At 56.2% G+C, this 18,144-nt stretch overlaps 2 protein-coding genes across 2 annotated transcripts in view; one reads left to right on the forward strand and one right to left on the reverse strand.

The window, feature by feature from the left end:
- Positions 1-13,357, forward strand: part of EMC10 (ER membrane protein complex subunit 10) — a 44,733-nt gene extending 31,376 nt beyond the window's left edge. Inside the window, exons 2-9 of the mRNA XM_050771567.1 lie at positions 7,317-7,447; positions 9,019-9,091; positions 10,047-10,156; positions 11,194-11,298; positions 11,667-11,848; positions 11,974-12,067; positions 12,981-13,067; positions 13,278-13,357. Coding sequence (XP_050627524.1) covers positions 7,334-7,447; positions 9,019-9,091; positions 10,047-10,156; positions 11,194-11,298; positions 11,667-11,848; positions 11,974-12,067; positions 12,981-13,067 — 765 coding nt within the window. The 5' untranslated portion in view covers positions 7,317-7,333 and the 3' untranslated portion in view covers positions 13,278-13,357. The remainder of the gene's footprint in view (positions 1-7,316; positions 7,448-9,018; positions 9,092-10,046; positions 10,157-11,193; positions 11,299-11,666; positions 11,849-11,973; positions 12,068-12,980; positions 13,068-13,277) is intronic.
- On the reverse strand, positions 11-7,192 carry GARIN5A (golgi associated RAB2 interactor 5A). The gene is given in 6 exon segments (XM_050771594.1): positions 11-590; positions 1,403-1,676; positions 6,120-6,250; positions 6,623-6,723; positions 6,920-7,057; positions 7,060-7,192. Coding segments are annotated over 6 exon segments (822 nt in total). The 5' UTR covers positions 7,178-7,192; the 3' UTR covers positions 11-530.
- Positions 13,358-18,144: the final 4,787 nt, after the last annotated feature.

An 18,144-nucleotide genomic window follows, 5' to 3' on the forward strand; every position in this document is an offset into this window, starting at 1 on the left:
TGGGAGCAGCTGCGTCCACACAGGCCACGGTGAGGTGGCCTCTTGGAAGAGCTACTTTAGTGAGGCAGCCATGTTGTTACTGCAAGCACAGAGCATCCAAGGTGAACGCAAGCCCATGTGGAGGCCGGCCCCAGCGAGCTGCTGGGAGGGAGGGAGGGTGCAGGCTGGGGGCGATGACAGTGGCAGTGAGTCAAAGACGCACCCAGGCCACACCCAGAAGGCTGCTCTACTGAGGCAGCTGTGTCAGCGTGGCGGCCTCGAGGCCTCGGCAGTGGCCCAAAGAGCTAGACGTGGTGAAGTGAAGAGGGAGGCAGCTGTGCTGGACGAACTCCCGCGAGGCAGCTGCGCGGACTTGGCGACGACGGCGAAACCGCTCGTGGCCTGCTTGTTGGTTCTTAAGGGGTTGACCTTTATTAACTTTAATATCACATCTGCCTGGCCCTGAGGCAAGGTACTTTGATCTCTGGTCATTCGGTGACCTTGAAGGATGCTGGAAGACTCAGAGTCCCCAGAGTTCAGAGGTCTTGGGGTCAAGTCTGGCTTCCATGCCTTGGGGCTGGGGAGAGCGAGCTCGTTTCAGAGGCCTTGGCCTGCAGTTAGGGAGTGGGGGGTGGGGAGGGACTCTGTACTTACTGGAATAGCAGGGGAAGCCAGGTGTCTCAAGAGTGGGCACAGATTCCAGTGACCCCAGCTTCTAAAACTGGCATCACCCCCTGCTCCACCTTGACCCCCAAGGCCCTACAGAGAACTGGACATTGGGCCTGGCTGACCCCACTCCTTCAGGACACAGGTTGTCCCTCTCTAGACCCCACTCCGGTAGGTCAGGGGGAGAGGGGCTGGGGCATGGGTGTGGGTGGCTGTGTATGTTCCCAAGTAGGACACGACAGCCTCCTTGGCTAGGGGCACCAAAGCCCTGGAGAGACTGCTGGCTTCTACCCACAGACCCCCATATCCCTGGGTCACCTCCACTTCCAGACCCAGGAGTCCAGGCCCCAGCCCCTCCTCCCTCAGACCCAGGAGTCCATTCCCCGTCCCTCCTCCCTCAGACCCAGAAGTCTGGGCCCCCAGCCCCTCCTCCCTCAGACCCAGGAGTCCAGACCACCAGCCCCTCCTCCCTCAGACCCAGCAGTCCAGGCCCCAGCCCTTCCTCCCTCAGACCCAGGAGTCCAGGCCACCAGCCCCTCCTCCCTCAGACCCAGGAGTCCGGGCCCCAGCCCTCCTCCCTCAGACCCAGGAGTCCAGGCCCAGCCCCTCCTCCCTCAGACCTAGGAGTCCAGGCCCAGCCCCTCCTCCCTCAGACCCAGGAGTCCAGGCCCCAGCCCTGTCCTCTCTTAGACCTGGGAGTCCTCAGACGCCTCCCCTCTGCCCTCTGCTGCCCCACCGCACTTCCACCCCTCCTCACCTCCTTCCACTCCCTCTGGGCCTCCACCTCATCGTCATCGCCCTCCTCATCTTCATCCTCCAGCACTTGGTGCTCCTGCGTGAAGGGCACGGCAGAGGCGGAGAGGAAGCGCAGGCGGTAGAGCAGCCGCACCCACTGGCCGAACTCCCGGTCTCGGGTCTCGAGTGGGGCGCGCAGTCGCAAGTAGAAAGTTCGGCTGGTGTTCAACTTGACCTCGAGCTGACACCGGCTTTCATCGTGGACAAAGAGCTGGACGAACTTCAAGGGGAACAGCCTGGGTGGGAGGAAGCAGCAGACTCAGGTTCTGACCCTGTCGGGTCTTCCTGCACCATCGGGGTCAGGGGTCCCCACCTTGCCACGCCTCCCTCTGCCCCAGGAATCCCTTTCCACTTTCATTGCCTCTTGAATTTGAGTCCATTCCCAACTTTCTTCCAGCCACATGTCTCCTTTTTGTCTCCCACTAGTCCTCTCCCCTAAACTCCAGATTCAAATGTACAACTGCCTACTTGAAATTTCCATCTGGGGCCGGGCGCGGTGGCTCACACCTGTGATCCCAGCACTTTGGGAGGCCGAGGCGGGTGGATCACCTGAGGTCAGGAGTTCGAGACCAGCCTGGCCAACATGGCGGAACCCCATCTCTACTAAAAATACAAAAAATTAGCTGGGCGTGGTAGTGGGTGCCTATAATCCCAGGTACTCGGGAGGCTAAGGCAGGAGAATTGCTTGAATCTGGGAGGCAGAGGTTGCAGTGAGCCAAGATTGTGCCATTACACTTCAGCCCGGGAAACAGTGCAAGATTCCTTCTCAAAAAAAAAAAAAAAAAAAGGTCAGCTGTTATTCTTCTATTTGGGGGACAAAAATCAACCTCTGACTCCCAGGCTCAAGTGATTCTCCTGCCTCGGCCTCCTGACTAGCTCCCGAGTAGCTTGGACTACAGGTGGCCACCATCATGTCTGGTTAATTTTTTGTATTTTTGTAGAGACGGGGTCTCACCATGTCGGCCAGGCTGGTCTCGAACTCCTGGTATCAGGTGATCTGCCCACCTTGGCCTCCCAAAGTGCTGGGATTACAGGTGTGAGCCACCACACCCAGCCTCTACTGCTGTTTTTAAAGAAAGGGTGGATCCATATATATGTGTGTATATATATACGTGTGTATATATGTGTATATATGTATATATGTGCATATGTGTGTATGTGTATATATGTGCATATATGTATATGTGCATATATGTATATATGTATATGTGTCTGCATGTATATATGTACATATGTATGTATATATGTATTTGTATATATGTATACGTGTGTATATATGTACATACGTGTATTATGTATATATGTATATGCATGTATATATGTGTATATATGTATGTATATGCATGTATATATGTGTATATATGTATATGTATACATGTATATATGTGTTTATATGTATATGTGTGCATATATGTATATGTGTCTATATATGTATACGTGTATATATGTATATATATTTCTGTATCTATATGTATATATACCTGTCAGAAACTGCCCCAGAATAGCTCAGGGCTGAAGTTGGTTAGACAGAAGTGAGGGGCTAGGAGATGAGTCCTGAGGCCAAATTTGCAGAGCAAGCTCAATGTTCTCACTTCAGTGGTGTGTTCATTTGGGAAGAGGTTTTAGGGTGCCAAAGGAGCTTATGAGAGGGTCAAAGCCACTCTCAGCATCATCATTGGTGTTCTTCCAACTGCAGGTCATGATTCAGTGAGTGACGAGATCTCTGGTGAAATACAGTTAGCATTTAAAATAAAAGGGGCTGGGCAAGGTGGGTCACACGTATAGTCCCAGCACTTTGGGAAGTTGAAGGAGGAGGATTGCTTGAGCCCAGGGGTTCGAGACCAGCTTGGGCAGCACGGTGAGACCCTGTCTCTACAAAAAAAGACAGGGTCAGGCAGCTGAGTGGGATGATCGCTTGAGCCTGCAGAGCTGTGATCACTCCAGCCTGGATGACAGAGTGAGACACTGTCTCAAAATTAAATATGAATGAATGGACGAATGAATGAATGAATGAATAAATAAATAAAGGCCAGGCACGGTGGTTTATGCCTGTAATTCTAGTGCCTTGGGAGGCTGAGGTGGGAGGATCACTTGAGGCCTGGAGTTCAAGACCAGCCTGGGCAACATAGTGAGATTCCATCTCTACAACACATAAACAAAAATAAAGGCATAGTGTAGAAGAGAAAATATCTCAGTGTACCGTACTGGCGTCAGAATACTGCTTTGTGAAAGGTTTTTAACTTAGGGGGGATTAATAAATGCTGTAAGTAATCTTGAATACATGCAGGTCAAAATCTGATTTGGCTACCAAATTACAAAAGCAATCTTTTGGACTTCAGAAGTGCAGAGAAAGAACTGTGGACCTTCATGTGTGCATGTGTGAGACAATGAGTTTGTCCTTCCTTCCTTCCTTCCCTCCTTCCTCTATTTCTCCCTCCTTACTTTCTTCCCCTTCTTTTCTCTCTCTTCTTTCTTCCCTTTATTTCTTTCTTTGAGAACGGATCTCACTTCATTGCCCAAGCTGGAGTGCAGTGGTGTGGTCACAGGCTCAGGTAATCCTCCTGGCTCAGCCCCAGTAGCTAGGACCACAGTGTGTGCCACCACACCTGGCTAGCTTTGTAATTTTGATTTCTGTAGAGATGGGGGTCTCGCTATGTTGCCCAGGCTGGTCTTGAACTCCAAGCCTGAAGTAATCTTCCCACCTCAGCCTCCCAAAGTGCTGGGATTACAGGTGTGAGTCACTGTGTCTGGCACCTCTCTTTCATGAACTGTGAGATATGGTCAAAAAAGTGAAAGCCAGGCCGGGCGCGGTGGCTCACGCCTGTAATCCCAGCACTTTGGGAGGCCGAGGCGGGCGGATCACAAGGTCAGGAGATGGAGACCATGGTGAAACCCCGTCTCTACTAAAAATAGAAAAAATTAGCCGGGCGCAGGGGCGGGCGCCTGTAGTCCCAGCTACTCTGGAGGCTGAGGCAGGAGAATGGCGTGAACCCGGGAGGCGGAGCTTGCAGTGAGCCAAGATTGTGCCACTGCACTCCAGCCTGGGCGACAGAGCAAGACTCCGTCTCAAAAAAAAAAAAAAAAAAAAAGTGAAAGCCGGACAGGCATGGTAGCTCATGCCTGTAATCCCAGCACTTTGGGAGGCCCAGGCAGAAAGATCACCTGAGGTCAGGAATTCGAGACCAGACTGGCCAACATGGCGAAACCCTGTCTCTACTAAAAATACAAAAATTAGCCAGGTGTGGTAGCAGGTGCCTGTAATCCCAGCTACTCGGGAGGCTGAGGCAGGAGAATCGCTTGAACCCAGGAGGCAGAGGTTGCAGTGAGCTGAGGTTGAGACTCTGTCTCAAAACAACAACAACAACAACAACAACAACAAGAACAAGTGAAAGCTACTGGCAGAATGTTTCTGTACTATGGGCACATAAACATTTCAGTGTTTGTAGCTGGAGTTGGAGCAGGAACCCTGGGTGAGAGAAGGGAACAGCTTCTGCTGTCTATTTTGTGCTTGTTTTCTCATACGTTAGCATTACTTTTTCTTTTTCTCTTTTCTTTTTTCTTCTCTTTTCTTTTGAGACAGAGTCTCACTCACTGTCATCCAGGATGGAGTGCAGTGGCATGGTCTCGGCTCACTGCAACCTCCACCTCCTGGGTTCAAGCGATTCTCCTGCCTCAACCTCCCGAGTAGCTGGGATTACCGGTGCCTGCCACCACACCTGGCTAATATTTTGTATTTCTGGTAGAGACAGGGTTTCGCTATGTTGGCCAGGCTGGTCTCAAACTCCTGGCCTCAAGTGATCTGCCTGCCTTGGCCTCCCAAAGTGCTGGGATTACAGGTGTGGGCCACCGCACCCAGTCTGCATTACTTTTTCTTTTTTTTTTTTTTTTTTTTTTTTTGAGACGTAGTCTCGCTCTGTCACCCAGGCTGGAGTGCAGTGGCCGGATCTCAGCTCACTGCAAGCTCCGCCTCCCGGGTTCACACCATTCTCCGGCCTCAGCCTCCCGAGTAGCTGGGACTACAGGCGCCCGCCACCTCGCCCGGCTAGTTTTTTGTATTTCTTAATAGAGACGGGGTTTCACCGTGTTAGCCAGGATGGTCTCGATCTCCTGACCTCGTGATCCGCCCGTCTCGGCCTCCCAAAGTGCTGGGGGGATTATAGGTGTGGGCCACCGTACCCAGAAGAGAGTATGGAGTGAGGCACAGGAGGGCTCAAGAACCGTGAGATCCGCAATCGTGACAAGCTTGGCGTTCCAATCCTGGCCCACTCTGGAGCCACAGTGGGACCCTGGGCAAATGGCTCCCAGCTCTCTGAGCCTCAGTTTAGCTCTTTGGAGGATGGGGCTAAGGGACCCCACCATGTGAAGATATGAGGTCAGAGGTGAGATCTCATGCACGGCCCAGGGCGTGCATGAGCAGGCCCTGTGGAAATGGTCATTCTCCTGACCCCTGCTGGGGCATGGCTGAGGACTGTCCCCTTCAGGTCTGTCTAGTCCCTGATTTCTGGCCCCTGAGGGCTGCTCTGTCCTTCTTCTCCCATGTAGATGACAGCTCAGGGAGGGCCGGTAGCACCGCCAGCTCCTGGCCCTGGGGGTGGTCTGGGTGAGGGGAAGTACTGCTAGGGGCTCAGGTGCCTGGAGCTGAGGGAGGAGGGGGTCTCGGCTGAGGTGGGGGCAGTTACCCGAAGAGTTGCAGGTGTCCATTCTCCTTGTCAGGGCCGGCCAGAAGCAATAGGTCTGGGAGCTCCAGGGCTGGACTGGAGGCTGCCACCCCCATGGTGACCTCGTTGGCAACTTCTCCCAACCGAGTCACCTGGGGCCAGGGGTCAGAGGTTAGGAGCAGGATAGATGTGCGGGCAGAACTGGGGAGGGATCAGAAGTTAGGAATCTTGGTAGGGGAAAAGGTCATGAACCAGGTGAGTTGAAAATCAGGCTGGGGGCCAGATATCTTGGAATTAAAGGTCAAGAATCATATGGGTGTGAAGTTAGGGAAACTGAGGCAACGGAGTTAGAGGTTCACAAAGAATCTAAAGAACTAGAGGTATGGGGCATCAGAGGTCAGGTAGGAGTTGGGAGTCGGGAATCCCACGTGATGGACGTTATGGGGGAGCAGGGGCTTTCCAAGTCGGGAGGAGGTCGAGGGACAGGCCGAGGCTTGGGATGAGGGGGTTCTGGGGCTCCCTACCTGCACAAAGTTGCTCTCAAAGATGGGGAAGTCCCGCAACTGGTCGAATTCGCCGCTCTGGAGGTAGCGTTGGAGCCGTCTGGGACGGCCCGTGGGAGAGGCTGGAACCAGGAGGCATTTTAGCAGGACGAAGTCTGGGCGTCGATCCCGGGAGGCTGTGTCTGGCTGCCAGCCGGGAGGGCCCGGCACAGCTCCGCGCAGAGGACGGGGTATCAGATGTCCCTGAATTGCCGGCCCCAGCCTTTGCTTGGTTCCCTCACCAGGTCCAACCCCTCCAGGCCTGGCTCCGTCTCTCACCTGCCATCCCACCTGGTTCCACCTTGCCAGCTCCACCCAGGGCCGGCTTAGCGCCGCGATCCCGCCTCATCGCGATGTCCCCGCCCGCCTGGAGCGGAGGAAGGAGCCGAGGGAGAAAATGAGGGGGCTGGGCTAGGGCATTGTGACGTCATGATGCGGATCGGGTTTTATGACGTCACACAGAAGCGGGCTCCCAGTTTGTGATGACGTCCCAGGAGGGGGCGGCTCCTGGAGATCAGGCTAAAGGGGCGGCTCCATCCTGCTGACGTCAGGCCCCAGGAGCGGACGGGCGCCAGTGCGCAGGCGCTGGGGCCCAGCGCAGGCGCACGGGCGTCAGGATGCGGCCTGTTTCTCCCGGCGTGCTGCGCGGCTCCTGGCTCTCAGCAGTCGCTTCGCCGGTGGGAAGGAGCCGAGATGGCGGCAACCAGCGGTGGGGCGACCCGGCTGCTCCTGCTCTTGCTGATGGCGGTAGCAGCGCCCAGTCGAGCCCGGGGCAGCGGCTGCCGGGCCGGGACTGGTGCGCGAGGGGTGAGTGATCTTTAGCTGTGCATAGCGGGCGCGGTCTACGGATGTCGCGGGTCTTGGGTCTTTAGGTGAATTACAGACGAAAGGAGGCTGCGCAGGGCTAAGAGGGAAGAGGTGGGCGATCTCTGGAAAGCCAAGCCTCAGTCACGCACGCGCAGGAGGGGCCTCGCCAGTGCACCGGGTTGCAGCGACTGGGAGGGAAAACAAGAGCACCTGTTGGAAAGGCTCTGGCTCGGGAATATGTATGAGGGGGCGGGGCTGGGGGTGTGGAATCTTGGAGAGTCACGTCGGGGCGGTTAAAATGAAAGAGGAGGCCGGGCGCGGTGGCTCAAGCCTGTAATCCCAGCACTTTGGGAGGCCGAGACGGGCGGATCATGAGGTCAGGAGATCGAGACCATCCTGGCTAACACGGTGAAACCCCGTCTCTACTAAAAATACAAGAAAATTAGCCGGGCGAGGTGGCGGGCGCCTGTAGTCCCAGCTACTCGGGAGGCTGAGGCAGGAGAATGGCGTGAACCCGGGGGAGCGGAGCTTGCAGTGAGCCGAGATCGCGCCACTGCACTCCAGCCTGGGGCACAGAGCAAGACTCCGCGTCAAAAAAAAAAAAAAAAAGAGGAATGGTGAAGCCGGGCGCGGTGGCTCTTCTGTCATCCCAACGCTTAGGGAGGCCGAGGCGGGAGGATTGCTCGAGATCAGGAGTTCAAGACCAGTCTGGGCAACATAGCGAGCCCTGTCTCTACAAAAAATACTAATTAAAAAAATTAGGCCGATCGCGGTGGCTCATGCTTGTAATCCCAGCACTTTGGGAAGCCGAGATGAGCGGACCACTTAAAGTCAGGAGTTCAAGACCAGCCGGCTCAACATGGTGAAACCCCGTCTCTACTAAAAATACAAAAATTAGCTGGGTGTGGTGGCAGGTGCCTGTAATCCCAACTACCCGGGAGGCTGAGGCAGGAGAATCGCTTGAACCCGGGAGGCAGAGGTTGCAGTGAGCTGAGATCACACCACTGCACTCCAGCCTGGGTGACTGAGCGAGACCCTGTCTCAGAAAAAGAAAATAAGGAGTGGGAGGGGGCTTTTGAAGAGGTGGAGAGGAGTTTTACCTCCTGAATATGCACGAATATGCAGGTTTGGAGATTGGAGAAAAGGAAAGCATGAATCTTGAATATGCTTAACAGGGACTGAACTCAGGCTGCATCTTGGCTCTTGGGCTGTCAGGTGATAAGGAGGCCATTTGGATACTAGCATGAAAAAGAAGCCTCGGGAGAGGGAGGGTGTCATTTAATTCATGAGTATTTGTGGTGCAAGGCTTGGAATTGACCTTGGGATAGTTGCTTTGGCAATGAGGTTAGGCATGTTTGTAGGGTCTGGTTTTCTGGGGGTGAGGGAGTCCAGATTATGAATATTCATGAAATGGGTGGTTTCTAGTGAAATAGAGGCAAGCAGCAGTGATTAACCTGAAGATAAGGCTCCTCCTTCAGCCCACCCCAGTCTGTCTGTCCTGGGCTTTGTGGGTGACTGCCATGCTGAGGGCTTGGATGGTTCTCACCTGGGGCCTTCTGTGTCCTGTGCAGGCTGGGGCGGAAGGCCGAGAGGGTGAGGCCTGCGGCACGGTGGGGCTGCTGCTGGAGCACTCATTTGAGATCGGTGAGTCAGGCAACGTCCTCTCTTAACATTGATGCCCTGAGAAGTCAAGACTTGGAGTCCGGGTGCCTCCCGTCATATGACATTTACTAACATCCGTTTACTAACAGATTTGCCCCAGGTTGGGGGAAAGGGGGACATGAAAGAAGAGAAACACTGTCTTTAAATGTCCCCTTGCCTGTAAGACAAATCTCAGTTTTTGAAAGGTCAGCACGGCAGTAATAATGTCAGAGCCGACTTTCCCGATCAGTTGCCACGTGCCCAGCATTAGTGGTTGCACGCTTTGCAAGTATTAACTCACATGTCCTCACAGCAGCCATGTGAGGTGGTAGGTATTCGTGTCAGCCTCCTTTTCCAGAAGAGGAAATGGGCTCAGAGTAGGCACCACACAAGGTCTCATCGTGAGTGAGTGGCAGAGCAGGAGCCAGCTTCAAAGCCAAGCTTAAATTGCCATGACGCAGGTGTCCAGGTTCCCAGAGCTGGACGTCAGTGCTGCCCAGAGTGTAGTAATCGAGTCTGAGGCCCTGAACCTGAGGGCACAAACCCTGAAGCTGGTGCCCCTCTGCAGACCCTGGCATCTGCTCAGCGAACAGCTCCCCTGCTTCTGACACAGCCAGGTAGTTGGGAATTCCTGAACTCCACAGCGTCCGTATTTTGCAGTTGGGGAAGCTGAGGCTCAGAGAGGTTATATGGCTGTCCCTGGGTCACCTGGTGAGGCAGAGGCAGGATTTGGGAGCTGTGAGGTTCATGCATCTGCTATGGGTTGCCTTGTGAGGTAGAACATGGTGGAGGTGTCCCCACTTTGTAGATAGGAAAATGGGGGCCAAGATGGGGAGGGAACCTGGTCACTCGGGTGGAGGCAGGCCAAAATTTGAAGCTGGACCTCCTGGCCCCTGCCTGGGTTGAAGGATGGGCGGGGGGGTGGTAGGGGGCGTCTCTGAGCCTGAGCTCCTCACAGATGACAGTGCCAACTTCCGGAAGCGGGGCTCGCTGCTTTGGAACCAGCAGGATGGTACCTTGTCCCTGTCACAGCGGCAGCTCAGCGAGGAGGAGCGGGGCCGACTCCGGGTGAGATGGGGCACTCAGGGCTGGGTGTGGATGGGGATGGAGGGTATCTAGCTGTCTCTTCAGCCACCCCCTGCTGGTCCGCCGCAGCCTTCCCTCCAGGCCCAGGTGGGCTTCCAGCACCTCCTGCCACTCTCAGCCTCTGTCCTGGATGACTGCCCCTGGTGGAACGGTTCATCTTGGCGTTCCAGGCACAATGTCCTGCCTCATGGCCTCTGCCCACACTGCTCCCTCTGCCTGCAGAGCCCCTTCCCCCGCAGGTTTCACACAATCGGCTCCTCTCCTCTTCCAGATTCAGCTGAGCTGTTTCATGACTACTTAGACGAGATTTGCTTGTGAGGAGAGAGAGATCCTTAAAATAGCCATGGTTGGACAGGAGCTCACTTCTGTCGCCCTGTGTTGTGACAGCCTCAGGGCCCGGCTCAATCCTCCGTAGGTGTCATGCAGAGAGGCCCCAGGGCTCCAGGCAGCAGGGTAGAGCGGGAGAAAGGGGCAGAAGGAGCAGCAGCATTTAGAGAAAGCTTGCAAAAGCTGGCACAGCCCACATCCCCCCATCGGCCAGATGTAGCTGTGAGGGAGGCTGGGAGTGCAGGCTTCATTCTGGTGGCCACGCGGCGAGGTCTGCCTGAGCAGCCTTCCTGCTTGGTGCCCACATGATTCTCTTGTCACAGCTGCCCCCAAACAGAATTTATTGTGCGTGTAACTGGTGCATCCAGGTGTGGGGTGGATGTCAGGTATGGCTGGATCCAGGCACAGGGAAGGCGTCCTCAGGACCCACTCCGTCGTTGGGCTGGGCTCTGCGCTCCTTGTGATGGCTTCTCCCCTAGGTGGGGCAGTCCCAGCTGCTCCTGGCCTCACCCACCAGCCGGGCCACCCCAGCAGGAAGAGTCCTGGGCAGACTCAGGTCGGCCAGCCTGGGGAGTGTGGGCTGTGAGGCGGGTGGGGCTGGAGAGGGGCCTTTGCGGAGGCCTGGTGGGCATCACAGCCTGTCCAGGGCTGGCGCCAGCCTTCTGACCAGCACCCTCTTCTCCCGTCCCCAGGATGTGGCAGCGCTGAACGGCCTGTACCGGGTCCGGGTCCCGAGGCGACCTGGGGCCCTGGATGGCCTGGAAGCTGGTGGCTACGTCTCCTCCTTTGTCCCTGCGGTGAGTTGGTGTCGAGGACAAGCCCCCTTCTCCCTCGTCCTTACCCTCTACCCTGGTCCTGCTTCCACCATTCGAACCCCTGTGTTTCTGGAGCCCGCAGAGGCCTGGGAGACTCGGACCTGGCCTTGCCCTCCAAGGCCTCCTGGTCTGGAGGGGTCGGTCCAGGTAGCGGGTGCTTTTGTGGGGACAGCATTGTGAGGACTCCAGGGTGGGGGCGGTTGAGCTTGGGCTTGTGCCTGAGGGTGACAGGGAGCCATGGGAAGGTTTTGAAAGATGCTCTGGGGATCCTGTGGTGGGGGGCAGGGGGAGGTTAGGGTGGAGCCCAGGCAGCAGGCTCCCCACCTCTGCTGACCCCACTCCCCCGACAGTGCTCCCTGGTGGAGTCCCACCTCTCGGACCAGCTGACCCTGCACGTGGACGTGGCTGGCAACGTGGTGGGCGTGTCGGTGGTGACGCACCCCGGGGGCTGCAGGGGCCATGAGGTGGAAGATGTGGACCTGGAGCTGTTCAACACCTCGGTGCAGCTGCAGCCGCCTGCCACAGCCCCGGGGTGAGCCCGCTTCTACAGCCTTTGTGGCGCCCTTGCCACCTGCCCCGGCCCTTCCTGGCGGCCTCAGGGTCTCCGTGTCCCTGGACTCCAGGCCTCACCCTTCTCCTTCTCTCCCCTCGCCCCAGCCCTGAGACGGCGGCCTTCATCGAGCGCCTGGAGATGGAACAGGCCCAGAAGGCCAAGAACCCCCAGGAGCAGAAGTCCTTCTTCGCCAAATACGTGAGTGGGGCTCCCCCGCCTCCCCTGTTCCCTTCCTGACGGTCCTGGCGCCTGGCTAGGCCCTCTCTGCTCCCACTCAGACTCCCCTGTGGTGCTCGGGCCTGCCCTCATCCTCCCGGCCTCCTGTGTGGGGGCCCCTCACTCTCCAGGCCTCCTGTGTGTCCTGGTACCTGGGCTGAGGCTTGTTTGCAGGAAGAGGGTACGGAGGTGTGGTCAGGGGAGGTCGGGCCAGCTCTAGGGCGCAGGGTCCTGGGGAAGGTCTCGGCATGAGCTAGGCTGGAGCCATGAGGCTGGAGAGGAAGGGAACAGTGGAGGTTTCAAAGCAACCAGGGAGGCTTAGAAAGGAGGGGTAAGAAGATTCTCCAGGGGGATGTACAGGAAGGAGAGAGGAGTGGGTCCGGGAGGGATGTAGCCCAGGGAGGGGCATTGGGGGGCAGCGGGGCGTCCCGGAGGCCTCCTGGAGCTGAGGAGGGAGGGGCCTGTGCTGCCAGCAGCAGGTCTGGGTCCAGGGGGCTTGGAGGCTGAGGCATGGGGTGGGGAGGCTGGGAACGGCCAGAGGAGGTGGCTTCCTCCCAGGCCTCTGGTCCCTCGAGTATGAAGACTGGTGTTAGTTGGGGCATAGGACCCCAGGCAGGACAAGGCCAGCGAGGAGGCCGATGTGGCCCGAGGGAGGCTAGGAGGATGCTGAGGCTGGGATGGCTGAGCCCTGCCGTGCTGAGCGCCCTACCCGAGGGCCTCACCCGCTCTGCCCGGATAGTCCAACAGCTGCGCTGCAGGAAACTGAGGCCCAGAGGCTGAGCCCTTGCCTGCCGGGCCCTGCCCTGCTGCCCACTCGAGCGCCCTCCCGCTCCCCGCTGGCCCTAGGGCCCCACGGCTACCCGCTGGCCCTGACCTGCGCTCCCTCCCTCCCCAGTGGCACATCATCCTGGGGGGGGCCGTGTTGCTCACAGCCCTGCGTCCTGCTGCGCCAGGGCCCGCGCCACCGCCGCAAGAGGCCTGAGTGAGGACCGAGACCCCTGCCCCTCCCTGCGCCCCACTGGCCCTCCCTGACCTGTAGTGACGTAGGGGACCTGGGCGCCCTCCCCTTACGCGGCCTCCCTTCATGCCGGGCCCCACCTTCCCTACCCTGGGCGGGCAATGCCCACACTCACCTCCTTCCCCTCTCTCTCTCTTTCTGTGTCTGTCTGTCCATCCTTCCGTCCGGCTGCAGTGGATGTACATCATTCCCGTCGTCCTGTTCCTCATGATGTCAGGAGCGCCGGACACTGGGGGCCAGGGTGGGGGTGGGGGTGGGGGCGGTGGTGGGGGTAGTGGCCGGTGAGGGCCCAGGCTGGTCAGCCTCCCGTCCTGCACACCCAGGAGCCTCCCTTTCTGCTGGAGTCCCCTGTGTCCTCAGCCATCCCAAGAAGGGTTTACTGGTCCCTCCTTTCCCCCCATCTCACGAGTCCCCTTGTCCTCTGCCTTCTTGCTGGCAGCCGAGCGGCTGGATTGGGGCCTTTGGCACGGGAGCTGGTGTCTCCTGCACCCGCCTCCCCATGGCCCCATGCAGCCCTAGGGGCTTCCCCCACTGCCCATGGAATAGAGCCCGAGATCCCGGCCACTGTGCCAGCTCTGACCTCACATCCCCCCACCCCGAGCCCGTGCAGTCTGGGAACATGCCACCTTCTCTCCCGCCTCTGTGCCTTTGTTCCAGGGGGTCTCCCCTCCTGTCCCTGGCTGGGTTAGGTGGTCCTGTCCAGGCTTCTGCAGCGCCCCCCTCACTTTGACACTGGACTAGGATGCAGCCTCCCTTCTGTGTCCCCTTGAGGGTACCCTTGGTCCCCTCATCAGGGGCAGAGGCATGAAAGAGCCAGGGCTGGATGGCCAGGGACTTCTGGGCTTGACTCCTAGTGCGGTCCCTGCGGTCGTGGTTTGACATTTGTCTGCCTGGTGCAGACAAGAAATCCTTGCCTTTAGGGTGACAGGCCCTCCACAGGCCTCCAGACTTGAAGGAAAAGATTTAAGATTAAAAAAAAAAACCCAACAGTTAGTGAAGTCAAAGGCCAGACACTGTAAATAGAACCCCCCCACCGCCCCCCGCCGCCCAGCATCCTGCCTGGACTGCGGTGCTACGAGGGGCTGTGGCTGTGCGCTGCCCTCTCTGTAAGTCTATTTAAAAACATCGACGATACATTGAAATGTGTGAACGTTTTGAAAAGCTACAGCTTCCAGCAGCCAAAAGCAACTGTTGTTTTGGCAAGACGGTCCTGATGGCAAGACAGTCAAGACAGCCTTGACTGAAATTCACTGCTCACTTGATACCTAATTCAGAAACCCAAGGAATGGCTGTCCCCGTCGTCATGGCTGTGTGAAGCTCAGCTGTGCCGTGTGGCAGTTTATGAAATCAACACTCAGCTGGCCTCCTGCATTGTGTGGTTATAAATAGCACCCAGTTAATGCTCTCACCCAGTCTCTCCTGGTTGTGGTTTGAATGATCTCGGGACGCACGACTAAAATGGAATTACGATGGCAGATGGGAAACGCGCTTATGAACAAGTGATGGGTTCACGTGAGTCGACTGTCAAGACCAGGAGGTGGTGCATGGTGGGACGTTGCCTTCCCTTTCATCACTTCTTTTTGATTTTGAGACAAGGTCTTGCTCTGTCACCCAAGCTGGAGTGCAGTGGTGATACCTTGTCTCACTGTGATCACCTCCTAGCTCAGCGATTCTCCCACCTCAGCCTCCTGAGTAGCTGGGATTAGAGGCGTGCACCACCACACTCAGCTAGTTTTTGTATTTTTTGTAGAGACGGAGTTTCACCATGTTGCCTAGGCTAGTCTTGAACTGCTGTACTCAAGTGATCCACCTGCCTCGGCCTCCCAAAGTGCTGGGATTACAGGCATGAGCCACTGCGCCTGGCCTATTTTTGGTAGCTTTAATAAAGAAGATAGTCTTAGCATTGCTGACTTCTGTTTCTTCCTCCACCTGCAGGAGATAGCTTATGCTTTTTCTGTCTTCATTCCCTGTGAATCCTGCTTTACTCTTCCTATATGATTCCTGAAGTATTTACTAATGCTTTTTTGTTTTGTTTTTTTGAGACAGAGTCTCGCTCTGTCACCCAGGCTGGAGTGCAATGGCATGATCTCAACTCACTGCAACCTCCGCCTCCTGGGTTTAAGTGATTCTCCTGCCTCAGCCTCCCAAGTAGCTGGGATTGCAGGTGCCCGCCAACACACCTGGCTAATTTTTGTATTTTTAGTAGAGACAGGTTTCACCATGTTGGCCAGGCTAGTGTTGAACTCCTGACCTCAGGTGATCTACCGCCTCAGCCTCCCAAAGTGGTGGGATTACAGGCATGAGCCCCTGTGCCAGGCCTACTGATACTTTTTGGGAAGTATTCACAACTCAGAGTCCTGGTCGCTGTGTCTGATCTGCAGATGCCTTCTACCCCGGCACTGGGGGGCCATCTTCTTTTTCCTGGGTTGAGCATTGGGATCTTTATAAGCCTAATTACATCCTTTCCCTGTAAGACTCAGTTGCTTTCAGGCTGGCAGAGTTATTCTGTGGAGTATTCCGGGAAATGCCTGAGTTCCTTCAGACTCCCCTAGGGTTCTGTTCTTACTCAACTTTTCTTTGAGGTCTGCCTGTCCCTGGGGAGCCCACTCACTATTTTATTTTACTGACCGGGGTATCCAGGGATGAAGTATGAAACTCAAAAGATAGAGTAGGTTGGCCGGGCATGGTGACTCGTGCCTGTAGTCCCAGCTGTTTGGGAGGTGGAGACAGGAGGATTGCTTGAGCCCAGGAGTTCCATGCTTCCCTGAACTGCGATTGAGCTACGGCACTCCCGGCGGGGTGCCAGAGGGAGAACCTGTCTCCAGAACAGACAAAAGATGCAGTGGGATCCACGCTGAGGAACTGTATGCTCACTCCGGGCTCAGGCACCCACCCCTCCCTGGAGACAGCCTGGGTTTTCTGTCCCCTGGTATTCCGCAGATACTCTCCGCAGAAACAAACAGATGCACATTTAGACGGTTTTGCAAGTGTTGCTCTTTTCCCCCACCTCCTTTTGACATAGCTGGGGCAGTTTCCATCTCTGGTATAAGGTACCATCTTATTCCATCTCTGGTGTAAGAGCGTGTTGTGTTGGTCCCCCGCTGCTGGATTTGAGTTGTTCTAAGCAGCACTGCAGGAATCCCCCTGTTCTGCTGCATCATTCTGCACACGTGTGTGTGTGTGGAAGCCATGGCCCGGTGGGGCCCTGCCTTGCTGGGGGGCAGGGATGTGTGTGTGTGTGTGTGTGTAAGCCATGGCCCAGTGGGGCCCCGCCTTGCTGGGGGACAGGGATGTGTGTGTGTGGAAGCCATGACCCCGTGGGACCCCGCCTTGCTGGGGGACAGAGATGTGTGTGTGTGATGGTGGTGCATGCTGCCCCCTTACTACTCCAGGTGTCTGCCCCACCCCTCCACCCTGGAGGTGCCAGACAGCCCCTCAGTGATTCCTCAGCTGATCTCCAGCTCAGATCCCACCCTTGATCTCCAGACTCATGGCCCCATCTGCCTCCTGGGCCTCCTTCCCCAGGATGTGCCTCAGGGGCCACTAAAGGAGCCAGTGCCTCTCACCTGCCCGGATCGGGTGCTTCTCCAGGGATCTTTGTTCTAGTGAGTGGTGCCACCACCTGCCTAAACTCATGGACCAGAGCACTGCCCTGTCCCAATCACACTCCCCTGTGCACCACCATACCTACCCCTAAAGTTCTTCCTGGCCTCATCTCTTCACTTCTGTCTCCATGGCCTTGGCCCCAGCTCAAGCCTCGTCCTCTGCCACCTGGACCATCAGCCCAGCCTCCTCTTTGGCCTCCCAGCACCCAGCATCTCCCCTCAGTCCATCCCCCTAATGGAGGGCTTCCTGACACTAGAGCTGACCTCACTACTCCCCTGCTCACAACCCTCCCCGTGGCCCCTCACCTGTCCCAGGATAAAGTCCCAACCCATCATTCTGTGTCTCCTCCTCTCTGTCTCCACTGTCCTGACCCTAACTCAGCCCTCATTCTCTGCCTCCTGGACCCTCACCGTAGCCTTGTGACTTCTGGTCTAAGATGTGAGAGCACCTGGCAAGGTAAATGCTCCAGGAGGGTTGCTGCCTCACATTTCCTGCCACCACAAAATGTTATCAGCTCCCTGGCATTGAGGAAGCTTCCCTGTTCCCAGCCTAGGGTTTCATGTGGGCATTTAGGCGCTCCCAGTATATTGTTGCATGGCAAGCAATCCTAAAATATACAAGACTACATTTGGTATGTTGTAAAATTCTTTACTAACCCCAAATTGTCTACTGAAAACTATGGGCTCTTTTTTTTGGGGGGGGTGGGGGGGCGGTTGTGTTTGTGGGATGGAGTTTCACTTGTCACTCAGGCTGGAGTGCAGTGGCTCGATTTTTGCTCACTGTAACCTCCACCTCCCAGGTTCAAGCATTTCTCTTACCTCAGCCTCCTGAGTAGCTGGGATTACAGCTGCGTGCCACCACACCCAGCTAATTTTTGTATATTTAGTGGAGACAGGGTTTCATTATGTTGGCCCGGCTGGTCTTGAACTCCTGACCTGAAGCGATCCACCTGCCTCGGTCTCCTAAAGTGCTAGGATTACAGGTGTGAGCCACTGCCCCTGGCCTCTGTAGGCTTCTTTAACCCATCAGAGAGACTCCCTGGTAAGGATCAGGGGCTAACTGCTGGTGCCTCTTCAGCTGTCTGTCCATCCTCCTTTGCTTGTACCCACCTTCCAGTCAGCAAGGCACAATAATGTTGTTACAAAGGAAACAAACTCAATTTGGCCCATTTCCTGGTAATGCAATCTCCCAAACAGGTTTGTGTGAACCAAATTCCATTTTCCTTTGTTTCCCATGTGCAGTCCCAGTTGCATTTCCATGGGAGCCAATCCACCCACCCGTAGAATGACTTGAAAATGTGTGAAGTACCAGGTGCGGTGGCTCATGCCTGTAATCCCAGCACTTTGGGAGGCCAAGGTGGGTGGATCACGAGGTCAGGAGATCAAGACCATCCTGGCTAACACGGTGAAACCTCGTCTCTACTAAAAAATAGAAA

Source organism: Macaca thibetana, chromosome 19, assembly GCF_024542745.1.
Source record: "Macaca thibetana thibetana isolate TM-01 chromosome 19, ASM2454274v1, whole genome shotgun sequence".
Classification (NCBI taxonomy): Eukaryota; Metazoa; Chordata; class Mammalia; order Primates; family Cercopithecidae; genus Macaca; species Macaca thibetana.